A 21,804-nucleotide genomic window follows, 5' to 3' on the forward strand; every position below is an offset into this window, starting at 1 on the left:
AACCAGGGACTTTAAGCTGGCTGTCCTGGAGCCTGTAGTTGTCTGTCCACCTCAGGTCGCCTTCAGCGTTTCCTGCTGACCTGGACCTCTATCTGCAGGGCTTCTCTTCAATCCCTAGGTCCTTTTCGATTGTTCTACTATTATTCCAGCAATTAAATGTTAGTGGTCTCAAATTGCTCATTTAATGGGTGCGTTTGATGCCATGCCACACATGTATCAGAGAGGTTTGCTGTCTACAGTTTCATACAAACCATCAATAAAAACGAGGATGCATATAGCAGAGATGGAGCCTCCAGTTTTCATTTCTTAAATTAAATCTTTCTCATCCTTTTAAATGCTTTGTAGTGATAAGTACTTTATTAGGCTACCAATGATGCAGACAGCAGATATGGATTTCATAACAGAGAATAACATAGCTAAAAATTATTTTCAAACAACTAACTTAAGATTGTTTTTTTTTGAAACAGGATCTCATTATGCAGGCCTGGCTGTCCTGGAAACCACTGTAAACCAGTCTGGTCTTGAACTCACAGAGATCCACCCATTTCTGCCTCCTGAGTCCTAAGATTGACGGTGTACCCTGACATGCCTGGCAAGAATTTTTATTTTATATTACTTCTTTACTTTATTACTTTATTTATTTATTATTTAGTATGAGGTTGTGTTGTATGGTTGTGAATGTGTGTGGTTGTGTATGTGTGTTGTGGTTGTGTTGTGTGGTTGTGTATATGTGTCTAAGCATGTGTGTGGTTGTATGTATGTATGTGTGTGTTTGTGTATATGTGTCTATGTGTGTATGTGGTTGCATGTGTATGGTTGTGTGTGTATATGTGTGGTTATGTATGTATATGTGGGTATGTATGTGTGGTTGTGTATGTGTGTTGTTGTTGTGTTGTGTGGTTGTGTATGTATATGTGTGGTAATGTGTGTGTGGTTGTTGTTGTGTTATATGGTTGTGTATTATGTGGTTGTGCTGTGTGGCTGTGTATATGTGTCTATGAGTGTGTGTGGTTGTATGTGTGTGTATGTGTGTTGTTGTTGTGTTGTGTGGTTGTATATGTATATGTGTGGTAATGTGTGTGTGGTTGTTGTTGTGTTGTGTGGTTGTGTATGTATATGTGTGGTAATGTGTGTGTGTTGTGGTTGTGTTGTGTGGTTGTGTATGTATATGTGTGGTTGTTGTTGTGTTGTATGGTTGTGTATTGTGTTGTGGTTGTGCTGTGTGGCTGTGTATATGTGTCTATGAGTGTGTGTGGTTGTATGTGTGTGTATGTGTGTGGTTGTTTGTGTAGGTGGACACACATGCCTTAGTGAGCATGTGGAGATCAGCGAACAACTTGCAGGAATTACTCTCCTTGTGGCATGTGGCTCCTGGGGATCCAACTCAGGTCTTCACACTTCTGTGCCAAGCTCTTTGTCAGCCGCGTCATCTACACAGCCTCTCTCTGTGTTTGCTTCTTTCACGTAATGGCCTCCCGTGATCAAAGGTGAAACCACATGGCAGCTAGCTGGATGATATTCATATGTGAGCTACTCGCACCGCTCTGAGTTGCCTTTTGCTTTCACGTTGAAACATGGGCTTCTTTGCTTAAATTATTTCTTCCATTTTTTTTAAAAGAATTTCATTTTTTTTTCTGTAGAAAATGTCTTTATAAAAGCTCACGGTAGAGCTCCTGGCTTGTCTCAACTGCTGTTCACATATTCACATGTGGCTCCTACATTCTCAAATATCTACTGTGGCTCCTACCTCCCCACATATCCACCTGTGGTTTCTACCTTCCCACATATCCACGTGTGGCTCCTACCTCTCCACATATCCACGTGTGGCTCCTACCTTCCCACATATCCACATGTGGCTCCTACCTTCCCACATATCCACGTGTGGCTCAAACCTCCCCACATATCCACGTGTGGCTCCTACCTTCCCACATATCCACATGTGGCTCCTACCTCCCGACACATCCACCTGTAGTTCCTATCTTCCCACATATCCATTAAGTTCTTACCTTCCCACATATCCACCTGTGGTTTCTACCTTCCCACATATCCATGTGTGGTTCCTACCTTCCCACATATCCATGTGTGGTTCCCGCCTTCCCACATATCCACGTGTGTCTCCTACCTTCCCACATATCCACGTGTGGCTCCTACCTTCCCACATATCCACGTGTGGCTCCTACCTTCTTTCCCTGTGCAGAGCATTGATGGAGTCATGAGTCCTCCACAGTTCCTTCTTAAAGCTGACTATGGTCTAGAGAAGCAAGAAATTGGGAGAATGAGTTTTTACTTTGAACTTAAGCACATTTTAAAAAGTTGTCATAAGAGCATGGTGATAATATGCCTTTTCAAAACAAATTGCAGTGTTTTACAAACTAGCTGGTGTTTGGATTTATGTCTAAGAACAATGATGCAAATATTTACTTATAAAAAGTATAGCCATGCAGTCTAATTTGCAGAGTTAATTATATATTAATATAATATATATTCGATATTAAAGTATACAAGTAAGCTGCAGTAGCCTTCTGCCCATGTTAGCTGCTTCTCGGATAGCTACTTGCAAAGTCATTCACAGAACATGTTGGGCCACACCTAAGCAGCCCTTTCCTATTGGCGTGCACTCTGTGGCTTCTGAGTGACAGGGCCTGCTTGCTTTTTTTCATCTAAATTCAAGCATAGCCTTTGCATAAATGACATTTAAATTATGAATATAAAAAAACTAAACTTCTTTTACATCCATATTTGTAGTGATATTTTGTTTGTGCTATAACAAATAAAACTTGCCTAAAGATCATCTGAGTACAGAGCTAGCCACACTTGTTAGCCATAGAGGCCAGGCAGTGGCGGCACACACTGGTACAGGAGAATTGTCTATATTCTGTCAATCATATTTTAAATAAATGCTGATTGGCCAGGCAGAAAGTATAGGTGGGTCAACCAGACAGGAAGTAGAAGCGAGTCAATGAGAACAGGAGTATTCTGGGAAGAAGGAAGCTCTTCCCGCAGTCCAGCCCAGACCACTGAAGAAGCAGAATGTGACCTGCCCTTTTGTGAAAGGTACTGAGCCACATGGCTAGCATAGATAAGAACAATGGGTTAATATAAGCTACAAGAGCTAATAAGAAGCCTGAGCTAATGGGCCAATCAGTTTATATCTAATGCGGACTCTCTGTGTATTTCTTTGGGGCTGCGGGAACCGGGTAGGACAGAAACCCCAACAAGGCAGGCACCCTCATGCTACGACACACCTTTAATCCCACCCAGCACAGGGGAGAGAGGCAGGCAGATCTCTGTTCAAGGCCACCCTTGGCTTAAAAAAGGAACAGAGCTCAGACCTTTGATTCTAGCACCTTTAATCTCAGCACTGGGGAGGTGGAGACAGGAGTGATATGGCTGGGTAGAGAGAGGAATATAAGGCGGGAGGAGACAGGAGCTCATGGCATCCAGTCTGAGGGTTTGTAGAGACAGGACCTTGCCTGTTTGGCCTGAGCATTTGGAGAGGTGAGAACTCTCGTTGCTGACTACTGTGCTTCTCCGATCTTTCAATTTTTACCCTCTAATATCTGACTACAGGTTTTTATTTAATAAGATTAATTAGGATTGCATTACATATGTTATTGTATGATACATTTTTCTGTAACTGAGAAACATTTTAGGTTTGTATATGAATGTACAATGATAGTCATAGGCTAGATACCATAGTTTATGAGCCATTCCCATAAAAAGACATAAAGTTGTTTTATAAATTTTTAAAACTTTTATTAATTAATTAATTAATTTTGTGTGCATGTGCACATGTGTGTGCCATGGTGCCTATGTGATGGTCATAGGACAATTTTGTAGAGCCAGTTTCTTTTCCTCTTTTAAATGGGCTCCTGACATGGAACTCAGGTTTTCCCGTTTCTATGGCAAGTGCCCTGACCCACTATGACATTTTACTGGCTCTTAAGGTTGTTTTTTTTTTTAATTATTTAAATTATATGTAGTAAATAAAACTGTGTGGTTTTCTCATACAGGTGTGTAAGGTTCTTTGGTCACTACACCTACATACACATGAGTACACACATGAACACACACCTCCTTACATACACACACATGAATATACACGAGTACACACATGAACACACACCTCCTCACACACACACATGAATATACACATGAGTACACACATGAACACACACCTCCTCACACACACATGAATATACACATGAGTACACACATGAACACACACCTCCTTACATACACACACATGAATATACACGAGTACACACATGAACACACACCTCCTCACACACACACACATGAATATACACATGAGTACACACATGAATACACACCTCCTCACACACACATGAATACACACCTCCTCACACACACATGAATATACACATGAGTACACACATGAACACACACCTCCTTACATACACACACATGAATATACACAAGTACACACATGAACACACACCTCCTCACACACACACACATGAATATACACATGAGTACACACATGAATACACACCTCCTCACACACACATGAATACACACCTCCTCACACACACATGAATATACACACGAGTACACACATGAACACACACCTCCTCACACACACACATGAATATACACACGAGTACACACATGAACACACACCTCCTCACACACACACATGAATATACACATGAGTACACACATGAACACACACCTCCTCACACACACACACATGAATATACACATGAGTACACACATGAATACACACCTCCTCACACACACATACATGAATATACACATGAGTACACACATGAATACACATCTCATCACACACACACACATGAATATACACGAGTACACACATGAACACACACCTCCTCACACACACATGAATATACACGAGTACACACATGAACACACACCTCCTCACACACACATGAATATACACATGAGTACACACATGAACACACACCTCCTCACACACACATGAATATACACATGAGTACACACATGAACACACACCTCCTCACACACACATGAATATACACATGAGTACACACATGAACACACACCTCCTCACACACACACATGAATATACATGAGTACACACATGAACACACACCTCCTCACACACACATGAATATACATGAGTACACACATGAACACACACCTCCTCACACACACATGAATATACACACGAGTACACACATGAATACACACCTCCTCACACACACATGAATATACACATGAGTACACACATGAACACACACCTCCTCACACACACATGAATATACACATGAGTACACACATGAATACACACCTCCTCACACACACATGAATATACACACGAGTACACACATGAATACACACCTCCTCACACACACATGAATATACACATGAGTACACACATGAACACACACCTCCTCACATACACACACATGAATATACACGAGTACACACATGAACACACACCTCCTCACACACACATGAATATACACATGAGTACACACATGAACACACACCTCCTCACACACACATGAATATACACATGAGTACACACATGAATACACACCTCCTCACACACACATGAATATACACATGAGTACACACATGAACACACACCTCCTCACACGCACATGAATATACACATGAGTACACACATGAATACACACCTCCTCACACACACACACACACACAAAGGAAAAAGCCTGCAAAGGTTTATCTCACACATGCTACTGCTGGGGAACTAGGGACAGGCCACATCCTATGGCTGAAAAGGGTTACATTCTAAGCACATTATTTTAACCTTCAGACTCACATCTTGGTCATACTACTAAAAACATTCTACATCAATCAGAATGTACTACTTGCATAAAATTGGATAGAGAAACTGCCAACAAGAAAAAGGTGAGGAGAGGGGAGGAAGACATGGCAGGTGTGATACCACACAGTGGCGGGCACTTTCTCTTCTCACTGGAAGGGTCCCACGGAACACCTGGCGGGCACGGCACTCACTCTCTAGGGCTGGAGTCCAGGCTCAGCTCAGGTCAGCACAGCTGTCACATGGAAGCTAATTCTTTTCTTTGATTATTAAAAGCGTTATAAATGATTACCCTTTAATGGCCTTCCTGAAGATCAGGCTGCATTAATTATGACTATTCTAATATTCTTCTAGAAGAATAATTATTTTATAACAACATAAAAAATATGAACAAAAATGGAAAAAATGGGCAGGGGATAATATATGGGATAGGGTTGTATTTATGTAAAATGAATAAGTCTGAGACATCTAATATAATCATAGTGTAGCTTTAATGCTAAACAGTTTCACTTCCACACTAACAATAACAATAACTCTAAGGATCAGAGCAATAATAGAGCAGAGGAAACTTTCGGAACTGGAGGACCTTTCATGGCCAGGATGGCGGTGATGATTGCATGGATGTATGCCCGTCCTCACACTCATTAGCTGTAAACATTAAATATGTACCACTCTTAATATGTCATCACACTTCAATAAAGTGGTTGAAAAATAAAAGAGGAATGTTGCTATATATTATACAAATAACTATCATAAAGCTAGACTCTCAAATGATACTCTCATATAAAAACAAAATGGGAAGCAATTGAGCTGAGTGGGAAACAATAAAACTCATCCTCAATAGTGAGAATTCTAGTGTGTACAGAATCATAACATAGACATCAATAAGGACAGGGTTTATTTAAACAACAAAAAACAAGAGTAGGAAATTGTTGTCACTTACCATGAATTTAAAAACTCAAGATAGATTTAAAATTGTAATGTCAAGAAAAAAAACATTTTAAAATAAATACAGTTAAAGAATCATTTGATTTCTCACTGGAGAGCTTTCTATCTAAGCCTAAAACTGTAAGAAATTATAAAGAAAATAATGAGAGCATTTTTAAGAGAAATAGAAACATCCATAGACTAAAGGAAGCAGGGTTGTCTCTGACAAATGGAGATTCAAAGTTTAACTATATTGACATATCGAAGTGACATACCAGAGTGGGAGGGGCAGAAGAGAAGGAAGGGACAAAATGTAACTGCCTTCTACAGGATTTGGAGGAAAGCTTTGTCTCACTCAATTTGGGAAAAATAAAGACAAGTGAAATTATATTTTACTTTCTTGTAAAGCGGCAGAATTTAAAACGTGGCGAAAGTTAATCTTTCATGGGCTGCATTTGCTGAGCATATAATCTAGTATCCCTTTCTGAAAAGCAATTTTGCAAGAAGCATGAAGAACCTTGAACGTATTTCCATGGACCTTTTTGGTGATTTTGCTTTAGAAATGTATTGTAAGGAAATAATGGGGTAACTGCACAAGGAATAATGAAAGGAAATTTTAATAGTAAATTTTTAATTACAGTAAAAATTGGAAACAACCTTAATGTCAAACAGGAGTTAAATGAATAGCATTCTGTCTATTTAAATAACTATGCAGATGTTTTTAAAGAATTCTGACAATGGAAAATGTTCACAATATAATTTACATTGACAACTTGACAGTATAATCAGCACATCTCAAAGTATGATCTAAACTAAAATATTCAAAAGGAGTGAAGCAGATTGAAATGTTAATGATGCGTACACATATTATTTTCATTTTTTAATTTTTAACTTATTTTTCCAAATTTAATGCAGTAACTATATATCCCTAGGTGTGCATGGTAGCTCACATCTGTAATCCCAGTACCCTGGAGGCAGAAGCTATAAGACTGACTTGAGTTCTAGTTCAGCTTGGGATGCAAACAGACAAACAAAAACATGTAATATTTTATGATTGAAAGTATGTCCCCCTATTTTTCATTGTTTACATTAACATGGTGGAAATACTTTCTGGTCTGGATAATGGTTTTCCAAGCCTTCGTACAGCCAGAATGCTGTGCTTACAGAACAGCCGGGATACTATACCAAGCCCTGGTGCATGCTTACGGAGTGCCCGGGATGCTATACCAAGCCCTGGTGCATGCTTACGGAGTGCCCGGGATGCTGTCCATGCTTACAGAGTGCCCGGGATGCTGTCCATGCTTATGGAGTGCCCAGGATGCTGTACCAAGCCCTGGTGCATGCTTATGGAGTGGCCGGGATGCTGTACCAAGCCCTGGTGCATGCTTACGGAGTGCCCGGGATACTATACCAAGCCCTGGTGCATGCTTACGGAGTGCCCGGGATACTATACCAAGCCCTGGTGCATGCTTACGGAGTGCCCGGGATACTATACCAAGCCCTGGTGCATGCTCACGGAGTGCCCGGGATGCTGTGCATGCTTATGGAGTGCCCGGGATGCTGTGCATGCTTATGGAGTGCCCGGGATGCTGTCCATGCTCACGGAGTGCCCAGGATGCTGTGTTTCAGTGATGGTGTCTCTCTGTTTTGGACTCACCTGATGATGTGGGTTGTCATTCGCTTGTGGAGCAGTTGGCAGTCTTTGACACAGGTATCGGGGGCGTTCTGTGGCTGTCGCTTTTACTGCTCCTGATGGCCTCACAGACGCTGGGGCTTTAGGGCTTTTATACTCAAGGCAAAGCCTGTTAGAAAGTAGGGTTTTATAAGATATGGAGGCAAATTTAGTGATCAAGTATGATAATAAGGAAAACTTTTTTTGGAAAATGTATTTTTTTAAGATATTTACTTTTGTGTGTTTGTGTCACGCTCACGCATGCACGCACACGCACACACATGTATGCCATTTGTGTATGCCCATAGAGCCCAGAAGAGGGCATTATATGTCTTGAAGCTCAAGTTACAGGCATTTGTGAGCCATCCCACAAAGGTACTGGGAACCAAACTGGGGCTTTTTGTAAAAATAAAAAGTGCTCCTAACTACTGGGTCTCTCCAGCCGCACGCCCCTTTTTTATTAAAATGTCAAATCAGATGTCAAGGTCAGTGTTTCCTCATCAAGTAGCAATAATGTTCCACTTCTCCCGTGTGTTCTTTTCCAGACAGACTGTACAGTTGGTAGAGAGAGAGAGAGCTAAAAACATAAATAGAAAGTTCATGCTTCCTTCTTCATGCCAGTCTAGATACAAAAATACAAAGAAATCCAGTGATAATGGCTCCTGGGTCATCTTGCCCAGATCACAGAGCAGGAATTCTAAGCATTCTGTGTGTTTGCTATGCTGTCTCGGGAGAGTACAGATGACGCTAAGGCCAGGCATTCTTGATTTTACAGAGTTCTAGTAAGCGTTCTTCAAAATTATTTTTGAAGCATTTTTACCATCTTGAGTTATTCTATCTGAGCAAATGAAGAAAACATCGAGAGGGCGGAGAACTGCTGTTCACCGAGAGCTCACATTTAACAAGCAGATCAGTTCCAGTGGCTTTTGCTAGATAGTGGGAGCGAGTCTAAGACGTGATGAGAAGATATGGGCGAGTGACTGGTCTGTGCTTAGCCGATCTGTCAGAGGTGGGTATGCGGGGCAGAGAGAGCAGCATGTTTCCATCTGATACTATTTGAACACTTGCCTGCTCTAACAAAATATCGTACACTATGTGTATTAAATAACAGATGTCCGTGCCAAGTGTTTCTTACCTATCTAGAGGTTGGACGTCTGAGATCAGATGCAGGGAGTAGTTACTTCCTCATCGCCTTGAAGTTTTTGTTCATAAAGCTCGTCTCACACACAGTGTCTCATGAAGAGACATCACAGCTTCCCAGGAGCCCTGAAGTACTCCAACACGACACTAGAGGGCTTTTTGTAGCAGTGAAACCACTTAGTGGGAAAACCTGATCCAGAATAGGTGTGTGAAAGAGGTTTGTGTTCAGTGTGAAAGCTGAACGGAGGAGGCAAAACCCACCTCCGGTGGAAGCGCACCTTGGAAGGCACGCGTGGGCACCTTTGTGTCTGCCGCTCTGTAGGTATCTGTAAGTGCTGCAGCGGATCACGCGTAAGAATTTGCAAGCGGGTGAATGCGTGAGCAGCTAATCTGTGAATGATTAGCAATGGTGTATCAGCTGATCTGTGAATGATTAGCAATGGTGTATCAGCTTTGCTGCAAAGACACTCCCGTTGGAGTCATCCCGTTCAGCTCTCCTGCATGCTTCTCTTGTTCAGGTCTTGTTTTCCGTGCTTAATGCCATAGCATAATTTTTATTATGTGGGTCTCATACTTTGTTAAACTTGCGCATAGTTTCTTTGTAAAATAAACTGCACTATAAATGAGAGTTTTATAGAATTTCGAGTTGGTTATTGCTAATAGAGTGAAGAGCTATCAATTTTATACAACTATGTTTTATGTTCCACCGTTATTCAAAGCCTTAATTATAGTGTTTTCTGCTAAGTTCCTCAGGGTTTCTTTGGAGAGCATATCAGCTGTAGATGCAACTGATTTCATCTTCTCTTTTTCAGCATTTTAATTTTCTTTCTTATATTACTTATAAGAACTCACCAAAATTTTTGATAAGGGTGGTGATGTCTGACACCTCACTTCCAATTATGTTCTCAGAAATAAACGTGTTATCCTTGCTGATATGAACAGTCTGTGTAAAGTAAATCTATAGCAAAAGGAAGGGGCTCTTTACCATGCAGATTGCTTGCTGAATTATTAAATAAATCCAGTATTGCCACTTAGCAATAACCATTACCTTAGAAGATGGGCATTCCTAATTTGCCAGCTTCATAGATAGCAAGGATAACTCCTTGCCTATGATCACACTTGTGAAATTACAACGCTCACATTCATTTTCTTCAGGCTGGTCACCAGTCGGAGCTTCTGAACTCACTGAGACCCAGGCCAAGTTGAAAATTACATAATGCTATCTTGAGGATTAACCATATTTATTATATCCAGAGTAGATTGGATATAATACAATACATTTAAATAAACGCTAGTGTTGTATAGCCCTTGCAATTCTCTTTGTTTATCTCATCCCACAAATACTGTGGCGAGCGTTTGAAGGACAGGGCTGAAGGGAAGAAAGAAAGTCCCGAGGACAGGCTTCAGGGCCTCCGAACTGTGTCACCTAGTTTTCTTACACCTCCATTCCTAACATGCTCACAATTGCGTATGAATTCTGATGCTCCTGAGAAAGATGAGCGCAGACTATTAAAAATGCTGCCTTGTGGGGCTGGAGAAAAGTTCAGGGGGCCAAGTGCTTTCCTTGCGAACATGAGGCTCTTTGTCTGGATTACAGAACCTCTTTTAAATAGCCTGGCATGGTGGCATGCCCTTGTAATCCAAGCATGACAAAGAGACTGATCCAGGGCTCCCTGGCCAGCCAGCACTTTACTTGGCAAGTTTCAGGCCAGCGAGAGATGCTGTTTCAAAAGTGGGGGGCATGGGTCAATGGTTAAGACCAGGGTTCCTTAACCAACGAGAGCAGAGGCCCAGGGTCAAGCCTCAGCACCCATCTGGCAGCTCACAAACATCTAACTCTAGTTCCAGGGCTCCAGTGTCTTCTAGGCTGCATGGGCATCAGGCATGAACTTCATGCACAGACGTGTATATGTAGACAAAACACCCATACACATACAAATAAATAAATGTAGTTTTTTTTTTAGAAAGGAAAAGGGGGATCTTGCCTAGAGAATAACACTTTGAGATTTTTCCTCTGCCCTCGACACTGACATGTGAGCATGCGCCTCAAAACACATGAGCATCTGCACACACATGAACACACATGAGCATCTGCACACACATGGACACACATGAGCATCTGCACACACATGAGCATCTGCACACACGTGAACACACATGAGCATCTGCACACACGTGAACACACATGAGCATCTGCACACACGTGAACACACACATGGATTTTTATGTATATGCACAAAATCGTAGCTTACATCAAGAATGGTGGTACACACCTGTAATTTCAGCACTCAACAGGCAAAATAAAGTAGGTGGTTAGTTAAGAGGCTAGCCTGGGCTACACAGTGAGGTCAAGGCTGGCCTAGGGTACCTATCAAGACAGGGTCTCAAAAAAGCAAAACAAGACAATAAAAGAAATAAAAATGTAACAATTATTTGGGAGATAATGACAGGGACACCTTTCCTATTTGGTGCAGGTGCGTAAAAGAAAGAGGAATTTCATCTACAGCCCAAGTCTGGGTTCCCTCACAGGACAGTTGTTCTAACAGAACCCTCCAAGCTTTAGTCTCAGGAGCAATTATCTCGATGGCCACTACGTGGCACTGTTGCCTCTCAGTTCCCCATAAACCTAACCGCTGTTTACAGAGGGAGAATGTTCTTGAATCTCTATCCTCTGCCCACCGCTCGAGCGCCCAGAATAAGCAGCTGTTGAGTTCTCAGCCCTAAATGGGTCCTCTGTATCTCCTCCTCCGAGGTTCAGGGAATATCATAAAAGAGGAAGCAGAACGGAAAAGCAAGAGAACGAGATGGAGCGGGTAGAGCCCGGTCTTCCAGACAGCCTGCCCCTTTGCACTCTTGTCCCCCGGGAGCCTGCTGAGACAGGACCTTCCCAAGACCGGCCTCACCAGCATTTCTTCACAGGGGAAGAGGGGCTCGAGGCCCCAGGACTCCCTGAAGGTTCAGTTGAAAGTTGCTGGGGCAAGGCGGTGGAGAGAAAGAAAGGAAAGGAAAGAAAGACATACATGAAAGAAAGAAGACAGAAGGTAGAAGGTGGGCTCTGGAAGAGGAAGGGGTTCGCAGGAGTGGAGGGGACATGGGAAGGTTAGGTGCTGAATAGGAATGTATGAAGACGCTATTATAAGCCCATCATTCTGTGTGATTAATATATGCTAATCAAACTAAACTTGAGAGCGAGAAAACCTGTGGATATCTTATGTGCTGACTGTGGACCCAGGCTACACACCTAGCCGCATCCCGTGGAGACAGCTGGTCCAGCAGCCACTGCCTTCCCAAGGCTCTTGTCCTGTCGGGTCTCTGGGGCAGGCTGTTTCTGAGGCTCTTGAGGAGGAGCTTTGTGTTCTCCTTTGCTGACATCTGTGGAAGTGAAAACCATTAAAAGAGACACTGAAGGGCAGCCGAAAGGACTCAGTGGGGACAGGCACTTGATGGAGGAAGGTCATTGGCTAATAAAGAAACTGCCTTGGCCCATTTTATTGGTTAGGACATAGGTAGGTGGAGTAAACAGAACAGAATGCCGGGAGGAAGAGGAAGTGAGCTCAGACTCGACAGCTCTCCTCTGGGGAGCAGAAGCCTCAGAGAGACACCATGCTCCCGGCTCCTGGGCAGACACACGCGATGAAGTTCCAACCCAGGATGGACGTAGGCTAGAATCTTCCCGGTAAGACCGGTGCTCACAGATTATTAGAGATGGGTTGATCGGGATATCAGAATTAGCCAGTAAGGGCTAGAACTAAAGGACCAAGCAGTGCTTAAAAGAATACAGTGTCCGTGTAATTATTTCGGGGCAAAAGCTAGCCGAGTAGGCGGCTGGGGTGTTGGGGACGCAGCCCTGCCACTCCTTATTACTACAGGCACTTGCTTCCAAGCCTGACCACCCAAGGTTGATGCCCAGACCCATGGTGGAAAGGGAGAACTTGTCCTCCGCCTTCCGTACGTTGGCTATTTGCACACATGCGTGCCCACACACAAATATCATAAAATCAAGTCCATAAAAATCTTAAAGGGTGTCAGATCAATTTAAACATGGCCTTAATTCCTTAGTGTTAGCCCATGATGAAAGTGTTGGTAATCAATTCTTCTGTTTTTGATGCTTTGGAAGATGATATCCCTTGCTCCTAGAGTTTCTTCATATCATTTAAGCATAAACCCACTAGTAGCATAAGCCTCAGTGATGAATGCCCCAAACTGCTTCAGTAAATAACTGCTTCTTAAAGAAACAGGACTCTAAAGCTGTGAGAAGGAGCGATACTGTATTGGGTTTATGATCGTTCACATTTGTGATGTGGATTCCTTTAAGAACAAGGTGATGAGCTGTGTTTTTATCTCTAGAAACATCCCTCCCAGGTTTACTGCTGTAGGCAATTTCAGTAGATAGTGGATCACTGGAAACCCCTCCATCCAGCCCACCCGAGGAACTTCAGGATAAAGAAACAAAGATGTTCAATTTGAAGGCGTCCAGCTTTTAAAAATTAGAGTGTGTTAACGAGATGACCACACGGTGTCGCTGTAACACCATTAAGTGGCAGGCTTCCAGGGCTGGCGTGGAAGACCAGAGGGAATGAACCAGTGCTGGTATTTAGTAAAATTCAGGAGTCTGCTTTTCCTGGAGAGAGGACCGGAAGCAATCACCTGCAGCTTCACTGCAGTGGTGTTTGAGGCACTCCGTTGTGCAGATTCACCCGAAATGGGTAGTTAAAGAGACAACGATTTCCCACTCCCGTCACCCTAACTCCCAGCCACCCCTAGGAAGAGCACAATGCTTTTGCAGTTTATTTTTCTTTCATCTTAGAACTAAATGAACTAAATCATTGTTGGTTACTAACGATTTTCTTTAAAAGAGTCACAAGTCAAAAAGCTTTACTTTTTCAGTGAAAACCTAGACATTTTTTTTCTTTTTATCCTGAAAGTTGGAGGGGGAGGGATACTTAGGACTCAGGGAAAGTCATATCAAAATCTTTCTAAAAGTATACTACAACTGGAAGCTTTGTCGTATTATTCTCAGCAAATCAACACCCTTTTCTGTCACTGCAGTTTTCAATGCTTGTCCCTCTGGCTTTGACAGATGTTTCCTAATGCGCAGCTTGATATCAGTGATCACATTCTAGCCTAGAAAGCCTGTTCTTGTCTCCAAAAATATCTATAAAAGCTTGCAATGTAAATAAGGCACATTTGTTTTTAAACTCTTGGCAGGTGTCAATCATAAAACAAAATGAAAGGCATTACGACATCTTCGAACAGCATGTGCTACTATTCCATCATATGGGCTCAGGCATACTGAGAAATGCTAAAGGCGGAGCTTGCCTTTTTCCAGCTTCTTAACTGTTAATTGATGGAAGAAAAGGGTTTTTAATGGGATGTCCTGTAAGACTGGGATAGTGAAAGTTTTACCACGCTGCCTTAGATGTTACCTGGACACACTGCTCTACCACAGTGTGGGGCTTCTGGTGGGGTTTGTTGTGGAGACCAGATAAGAAACACGGCTGGCAGATGTCAAAGTTGAGACACTTCAGACAGCGGTATCTGCCAAACGAAATGCGGCTTATGTCACTATTGGCAGGAGAGCAAACGAATGGAATTCAAGCAGAGAATGAGCATCCCAACCACGCAGGAGGTGCCGGATCGTACAGTGGCTACAGTTTGTCTCTCGAAGCTGACAGTTTAAATAACCCATGTGCTTACTTATTCAAAGAAACGTGAACCTTATCTTAATAGTACTCTGTGTGTGTGTTGTGCGCGCGCGCGTGTGTGTGCGTGTATGTATTCATGGGCCATGGCAAATGTGTGGAGGTCCGAGGACAACTTTAGGAGTTGATTCTTTTCCTCCACACCAGTTCTGGAGAATAAGCTCAAGTGGTCGGGCTTAGAGGCCAACACTTTAAGCCAACTCACCAGCCTTGATGGAGTTTTTTATAAGACATTTTATTAATGTGTCTTTACCCAGTAAACTGCAGTCTAAAGGTCTGAATTATGTTCCTTCCCCACACTACCCAAATACCAAGGGCCTTGCATAGGCGGCGTCTTAGGGGCTGCAGCCTCGAGAGAAACCCTCAAGGCTCTGGCCATATTTTGCAAAGTTACATGAGCAGTCAAATATTTTGAGTGTAGTTTCCAATTTTAAAAAAGAAGTTTGGCATTTTTGATAGAGTTGAATAAAGAATTCTCTTGGAAATTACAAGGTATGATAATCTTGAACCTGAGCTCCTGATGCTAGGGGAAAAAGTTAAATCTTAGATAAAAGATTTCGAAACAAGCCCATGCTTTTCCTCAAAAGTCTGTGCATAGGGAAGAAAAGATGGAGGGAGGGGGTTCTTCAGTGGCCAGGAGATGTGTGAGCAGCTCACCTGTTTCTTGACATGTTAAGATGGCAGAATTTTGTTCTTAATTTCTGAATCTTAAATCTCCTTGTGTTCAGAGGAAGAGAAAACACTGAGGCATGCTGTTAGTGCTCAGGGAGAGATCTCTCCTAACCCTCAGATAGTATGGTAATACTGAAGGGCTAGGAAGATGGGGCGGCCTCTGGTTAATAATAACACCACCGTTCCTAGCTGTAGCAGAGACAGCTGCTGCACTGGACAGTCAAGCTCAGGTTTGGGAGGATCCGTGGGGTGGCCACTGGTTAATAATAACACCGCCGTTCCTAGCTGTAGCAGAGACAGCTGCTGCACTGGACAGTCAAGCTCAGGGTTTGGGAGGATCCTTGGCACATGGTAGGTCACCAGTGAATGTGAACTAAATGAAGCTAAGTTAACGGTCTGCTTTCTGCAGCAGGACAAGGGCCCTAGTAAATACCACTTACTTGGCCTTGCAAAAGTTTTGCAAAGCTTTGAAAATTAATCAACTCATCTAAGTGTACAAGATGGAAATTCTCTTTAATGCGGATTATTGGATGAGCTACCTATCTGAGCTGGCAGCTTTGTCCAACCTTTAGACAGCTACAGTTAGCTTGTCTGAACAATATGCTAACTTCCCTCAAGTTCTGAGACCACCTTTAGACTGACAAGAAAGGCTGCTGAGTGGATAAGACAGCTAGTTTCCTGATCATTTTACCAAATAGAGAACCCAAGGTTTTTTTTTCCAATCTTATCTCAGTCTTGTATAATTTACTTTTTTATAGACCATAATTGATAGCCCATCTGGGACTCAGTTCTTGGAGGAGGGGTAATTTCTGCTCTATATGTCTCGTGTGCACTTCTGTGCATGGACACTAGAGGTTGGTGTTAGATGTTTATTTGAGATCAGGTTTCTCTCTGAGTCTGGAGCTGACTGGTTCCTTTAGACTGGCTGGCCACCAGACCCCAGGAACCCCCCGTCTCTGTTTCCAATCTTGTTTCTTCCATTGATTCTGAGAAACACATTGTACATGGTAGGAAAATTTAGGTTTTACTATAATATAAACCTTTCCTTGGTCCTGCTTACTTATTTTCCTGTTGACATGGTTTATTGTTTTAAGTTGATAATTGCAAAGAGGTTTATACGAGTCAGATTTTGTTGCACCTTCCAAATCCATTGCAAACTCAATTTAGCTTTTCAGTAAAATTTCAACTTGATTTCCAGATTTTTAGCCGTTCGGTAGACCTGCTTCATGCCTGTGGGAATGTGGTTAATGTCTGAACCGTGGAGGATCAGGAGCTACAAGAGGAGAGGTAGGACAAAGCGAGCAAGCGTGAGCACAGAGGGCTCCGGCTTCCCTCCTCTCCCAGGACCCTGTACCTTGTTAGCTGCTGGACGTCCTGGAGCTTCACCCTCACTCATACAGCGCATGCCTGGGCCTGTAGCTCATGGCTCATGGCTTGCCCTGCTTGGTCAGACTTCTCATCTCCTTCTCTTCAAAGCTCTGGCAGCATCTCTGAGTTTACTTCCTTGTTATTTAACTTATGGAAAACCTACACCCTAATCTTCTTTTTTTTTTCTTTTTTTGGTATGACAGGGTTTCTCTGTGTAACCTTTGTTGTTCTGGAACTCGCTCTGTAGACCCAGGCTGGCCTCGAACTCACAGAGATCCACTTGTGAGTGCTGGGATTAAAGGTGTGTGCCACCACAGTTTAACAAACTTCTTGTAGGTAGCTCCAAAGTCTTTAAAAGGCTTATTTGGAACAAAAGACAGTGTACCTTAGAGCAGTGGTTCTCAGTCTTCCTAATTCTTTGACCTTTAATACACTTCCTCATGCTGTGGTGACCCCCAATTATAAAATTATTTTGATGCTACTACATAACTGAAATTTTGCTACTTTTATGAGTTGCAAGTAAATATCTGATATACAGGATATCTGATATACAGGGAATCTGATATGCAGGATATCTGATTGGTGACCCCTGTGAAAGGGTTATTTGAGTCCCCAAAAAGGGGTCACAATCTATAGGTTGAAAGCCACTGCTTCAGAGGAAGAAAACTTGGCTACTTAAGAGCATTGAGTCAGTGGAAGAACTTAATATTTCATTGTTTAGAGGAAATAAGTTTATTTTCAACCAGGATGCCTCAGATAGGGAATTGATTATTGAACTAAAGGCAAGTTCCAGATATATAGGAAGGATCCCAGAGGTTATATCTATGTGGCTCCGTTGAACCCGTCTACCACATGACCATTTAGGAAATACGATGCTGACTGTACCTCAGTCCTATGATTGGGAAGGTTCTGCATGTGCTGCACCGCACGGAGTGAGTGAGCATTTCTGAGGCTGACAGTCGGTAGCAGGTTGGGAGCCACAGAAGTATAAGAGGCTCTGACTGTAGCCAAGACAAGAATTTCTCCTCCTTGATGCCAGAGCTCAACACCTGGGAAAGAAGAGCAGGCTGAGATGCACTTCCAGGCGGGATGTGCCCCCTTTCTCCCCCCCCCCCCCGGTTCCATATCTGTTCTGCTACGGAAATCAGTCATGTGAGAGCTGGAGGAAGGATACCTCCAAGCTCAGGCTGTCCTGGAGCATGCCTGAAGTCTAATTTAAGCAAATTCTTCAGACACCTGCACCGGTTTCTAGGGATATTTTACGTTACTCACCCCTCGGAAGCAGCTGTGGACAGCACGCTCCACAGGGCACAAAGCACAGCTCTCTCCCACAACAGCAGGAATCTGCAAAGGCAAGCTCATGTTAGCTACTGAGTGGACTTAGTGTGCCTGAGTAATGGAGGACACGCAAGCAGCAAATACCAGACATCTGGGAACAGAGGTGTCATCTCGGTCAAATCAGTAAGCTTTAGGTTTTGTGCAATGCTTGAGTTGGAACAATGAATGAAAAAAGATGGGAGGAAGACTGCAGAAGGAAGGCACTGAGGCAGCGAGGGAAGATGTCTGCTGTCTGACGCCTTAGAATCCCAGGCAGATTATTTTAATCTTTCTTTTCCTTTTCCCCTGATGGAGGTCACAGTGACTCTGCTCTCAGGTTCACGGTGGCTTTAAGCAATAGCTTGTCAAGAATTTTCACATTGTCTCGTTTGAATACATGTCAATTCCACTACTTCTTTTGACCCTATGTCAAAATATCTGACACAAAGAACTTCAAGCAGGAGAGACTGAGGTTGGCTTGTGCTTCGGTCCATGGCTTCTGGGCTGTGGTGAGGTAGAGCAACAAGACAGAAGGCTGTGGCTGGGCAGACCTCACGGTGACCGGGGAGCATAGGGATGAGAGGCCCATAGGAATAGATCTCTTTTTACATGGTTTCTTTAGCTAGGCCCTAAATAAGAAAGTTTCTACCAAATAATCCATTCAAAACATATCTAAGCCATCAGTTAGATCAGAGTCCTCAGGATCTAGTCACTTCTCAGTGATTGGATCTACCAGTTGGGTACCAAGCTTTCAGTTCAAGAGTCTTTTGGAGGATACTTCATATGCAAACCGTAACTCCAGTCTTTGAAATGGGCTGGTAGTCATCATTATTGAAAGGAAGAACTGACAAGAAATGATGTCACTATGTCAAGAAGAGATATCTACACATTCACTGCAGCCTTATTTAAGACAGCCAAGATAGAAGAATGACTGAGGTGTTTGTTGACATTAATGGATGCTATCTGGCGCTTAAAAATAGCTATAGCATGGATGAACCTGGGAAATATATGCTAAAAATGAAATCAGCTGGACACAGAAATACTGTATAATCTCTCTTACATGGAGACTCTAAAGAGATGAGTATAAAGAAACAGAGAGTAGAGTGTGGCTTCTTGGAGTTGAGGGTGGAGTAGGAAAACCAGGAGATACGGCTCAAAGAGTATAAACTTACAATTTATGATGATTAGGTTCTGGGGATCTAACACACAACACAGTGACTTGTTAATGATGTTTCTTGCTCTCTTGACTTTGAATTGAGGGATCTTTATCTGTGCTCACACACAAATTGTGACTGTGGGAATGATGAGTGTCCAAGCTACTTGACTGTGGTAATCCTTAAACACGCACAGCCGTGTTACCTGTGATACACATGATGTAACATCTCTCCCCTTTCCTCGCCCTCTCTTCTCCCTCTCCATCACTCCCTCCTTCTCTTGTTTCTTTTCTTCTCTTTTTTCATTCCTTTCTTATTTTTTCTTTTTAAATAGGGTCTTGCAAGGGTGGTCTCAAATTCCTGAGTTCATATAATCCTATCACCTCATCTCCATAGCCGGAGCTATAGGCGTGTGTACACCACACCACACTTAACATCTTTTGTACATATAATTTTTGTTGTTTTTAAAGCTAAATAGATTAAATGATCACTGAGAGATGATTTTTGAGCAAGACAAAAAAACAAGTTTATTGCACAGTTGGGGTCTCACTCTGGAAATCCTTTTTTTCCGTTAAGGGGACAAAGCTCATTAGACTTTCTTTCTTATTTGCTTATTTATATTTTATAGATATTCCAATAACTCCATTGTCCCTCCATTATACCTTTCAACCACATTCATTGCGTGGGGATTGGGGTTGGTAACTACAAGAGTAAGGCGATGAATTTGGTTCTGGTTTCTGTATGCATAGATGTGTATACCAGTCACCTTCACTTATTCGCATTTGGACAGGAGTCCCAGTTTCACATCTGATGCCTTGCCCAGCTCAGGCTGTTGGATACACTGCTGTAATTGCAAGGACCCCCTGCTGAGTCCATCAACTCAAATAAACGTCCTCCCAATCAGGAAAGTGGCACTTAAAACCTCTTTGCCGACAATTAGCCAGACAGAAGTCAACAAACATTCGCTACTGGTAACAAGATGGCGTGTGCTTTAAATTGATAATAACCCTGTCACAGACAGAGAGTAAAGAACCACTCCCAACGTTATTTAGTCAAACAACAACAACAACAACCATTCATCTCCCATCTTTTGAATACTGATGAACTACCTGGGACACTTAGTAAGAGCGTTGCTGATTCAACGTTCTTCCTTCTCTGGTGTTTCTACCCCTAATGAAGAAAGAGGTCTCAGTTCACATGGAAATATGCAGGAGAAAGCCCTGGGATCACCAGCTCTGTGATTCCAGCACCAGTAAAAAAAAGTTCCCCACCGTAGTGGGATGTAACCTGGTGCTTCCCCTTTAAATACCTTCAGAAAGTTTTTGTGAATTATTTGGCTAATTTCTTGCAGGTGTTCTTTCGAGAAGAATTAAATGTGACTAGGTGACGTGCTGGCATGGGCAGAATGGCACTCAAAATGATAATTAGCATTCCTAAGGGATGATTTTGAATCACATAGTGAGGACTGGGGTTTTCTAAGGAAGGAATCCGTCTTAGATTTCATAATGGAAGTCAATGGGATGATAATTTACTATGCAAATTATAGCTCTCCGTCCCAGTAGCCTCTCAGAGCCTGCTAATGCTCACAGGAAGGACAGGCTATAGGAGCCAGCATTTATTCCAGCCCTCATTGACCTTGATTTAAAATCCCTGGAGACTGGAGTTAACTTGAAGCCATCAGCAGTAGCCAGGAGGTGAACACCAGGACTCAAGAGGAGAGGGGAAATACCACTCTGTCCAGGTCCTTCCTGTCATATCTGCTTTGAAACTGGCTACTGTTATCAGTCTGATGGGTTAGGCCCCTGGCTTTCCACCTGCTTGCGTTCTGCGACATGAGTTGTCGTGGAGGAACATCTGCAGTGGCGGTTGCCCGAGACATGCCTCAGATGGCAGAAAGCCTGCAGTAGGATCTGGGCGCTGCCACAACCACCAGAAGAGCCTTGAAGTATTTAATATTGTTAGCTGGCATTTCTGAGTCAGGCTGTGTAGCCTAGAGTAAGAGTCAAGTACACAGCAACTGGAAGTTTATGGGGCAACGCTGCATTACAC

At 42.8% G+C, this 21,804-nt stretch overlaps 1 protein-coding gene across 1 annotated transcript in view; it reads right to left on the reverse strand.

Annotated features, from left to right (window-relative positions):
* Dytn (dystrotelin) overlaps positions 1-21,804 on the reverse strand; it is a 61,324-nt gene that overhangs the window by 13,051 nt on the left and 26,469 nt on the right. The window contains exons 6-12 of the mRNA XM_075952102.1: positions 18,557-18,628; positions 18,170-18,333; positions 14,969-15,080; positions 12,784-12,914; positions 9,804-9,932; positions 8,388-8,532; positions 2,181-2,251 (exon numbers count right to left, since the gene is read on the reverse strand). Coding sequence (XP_075808217.1) covers positions 2,181-2,251; positions 8,388-8,532; positions 9,804-9,932; positions 12,784-12,914; positions 14,969-15,080; positions 18,170-18,333; positions 18,557-18,628 — 824 coding nt within the window. The remainder of the gene's footprint in view (positions 1-2,180; positions 2,252-8,387; positions 8,533-9,803; positions 9,933-12,783; positions 12,915-14,968; positions 15,081-18,169; positions 18,334-18,556; positions 18,629-21,804) is intronic.

This window comes from Microtus pennsylvanicus, chromosome 17 (assembly GCF_037038515.1).
Source record: "Microtus pennsylvanicus isolate mMicPen1 chromosome 17, mMicPen1.hap1, whole genome shotgun sequence".
NCBI classification, from domain to species: Eukaryota; Metazoa; Chordata; class Mammalia; order Rodentia; family Cricetidae; genus Microtus; species Microtus pennsylvanicus.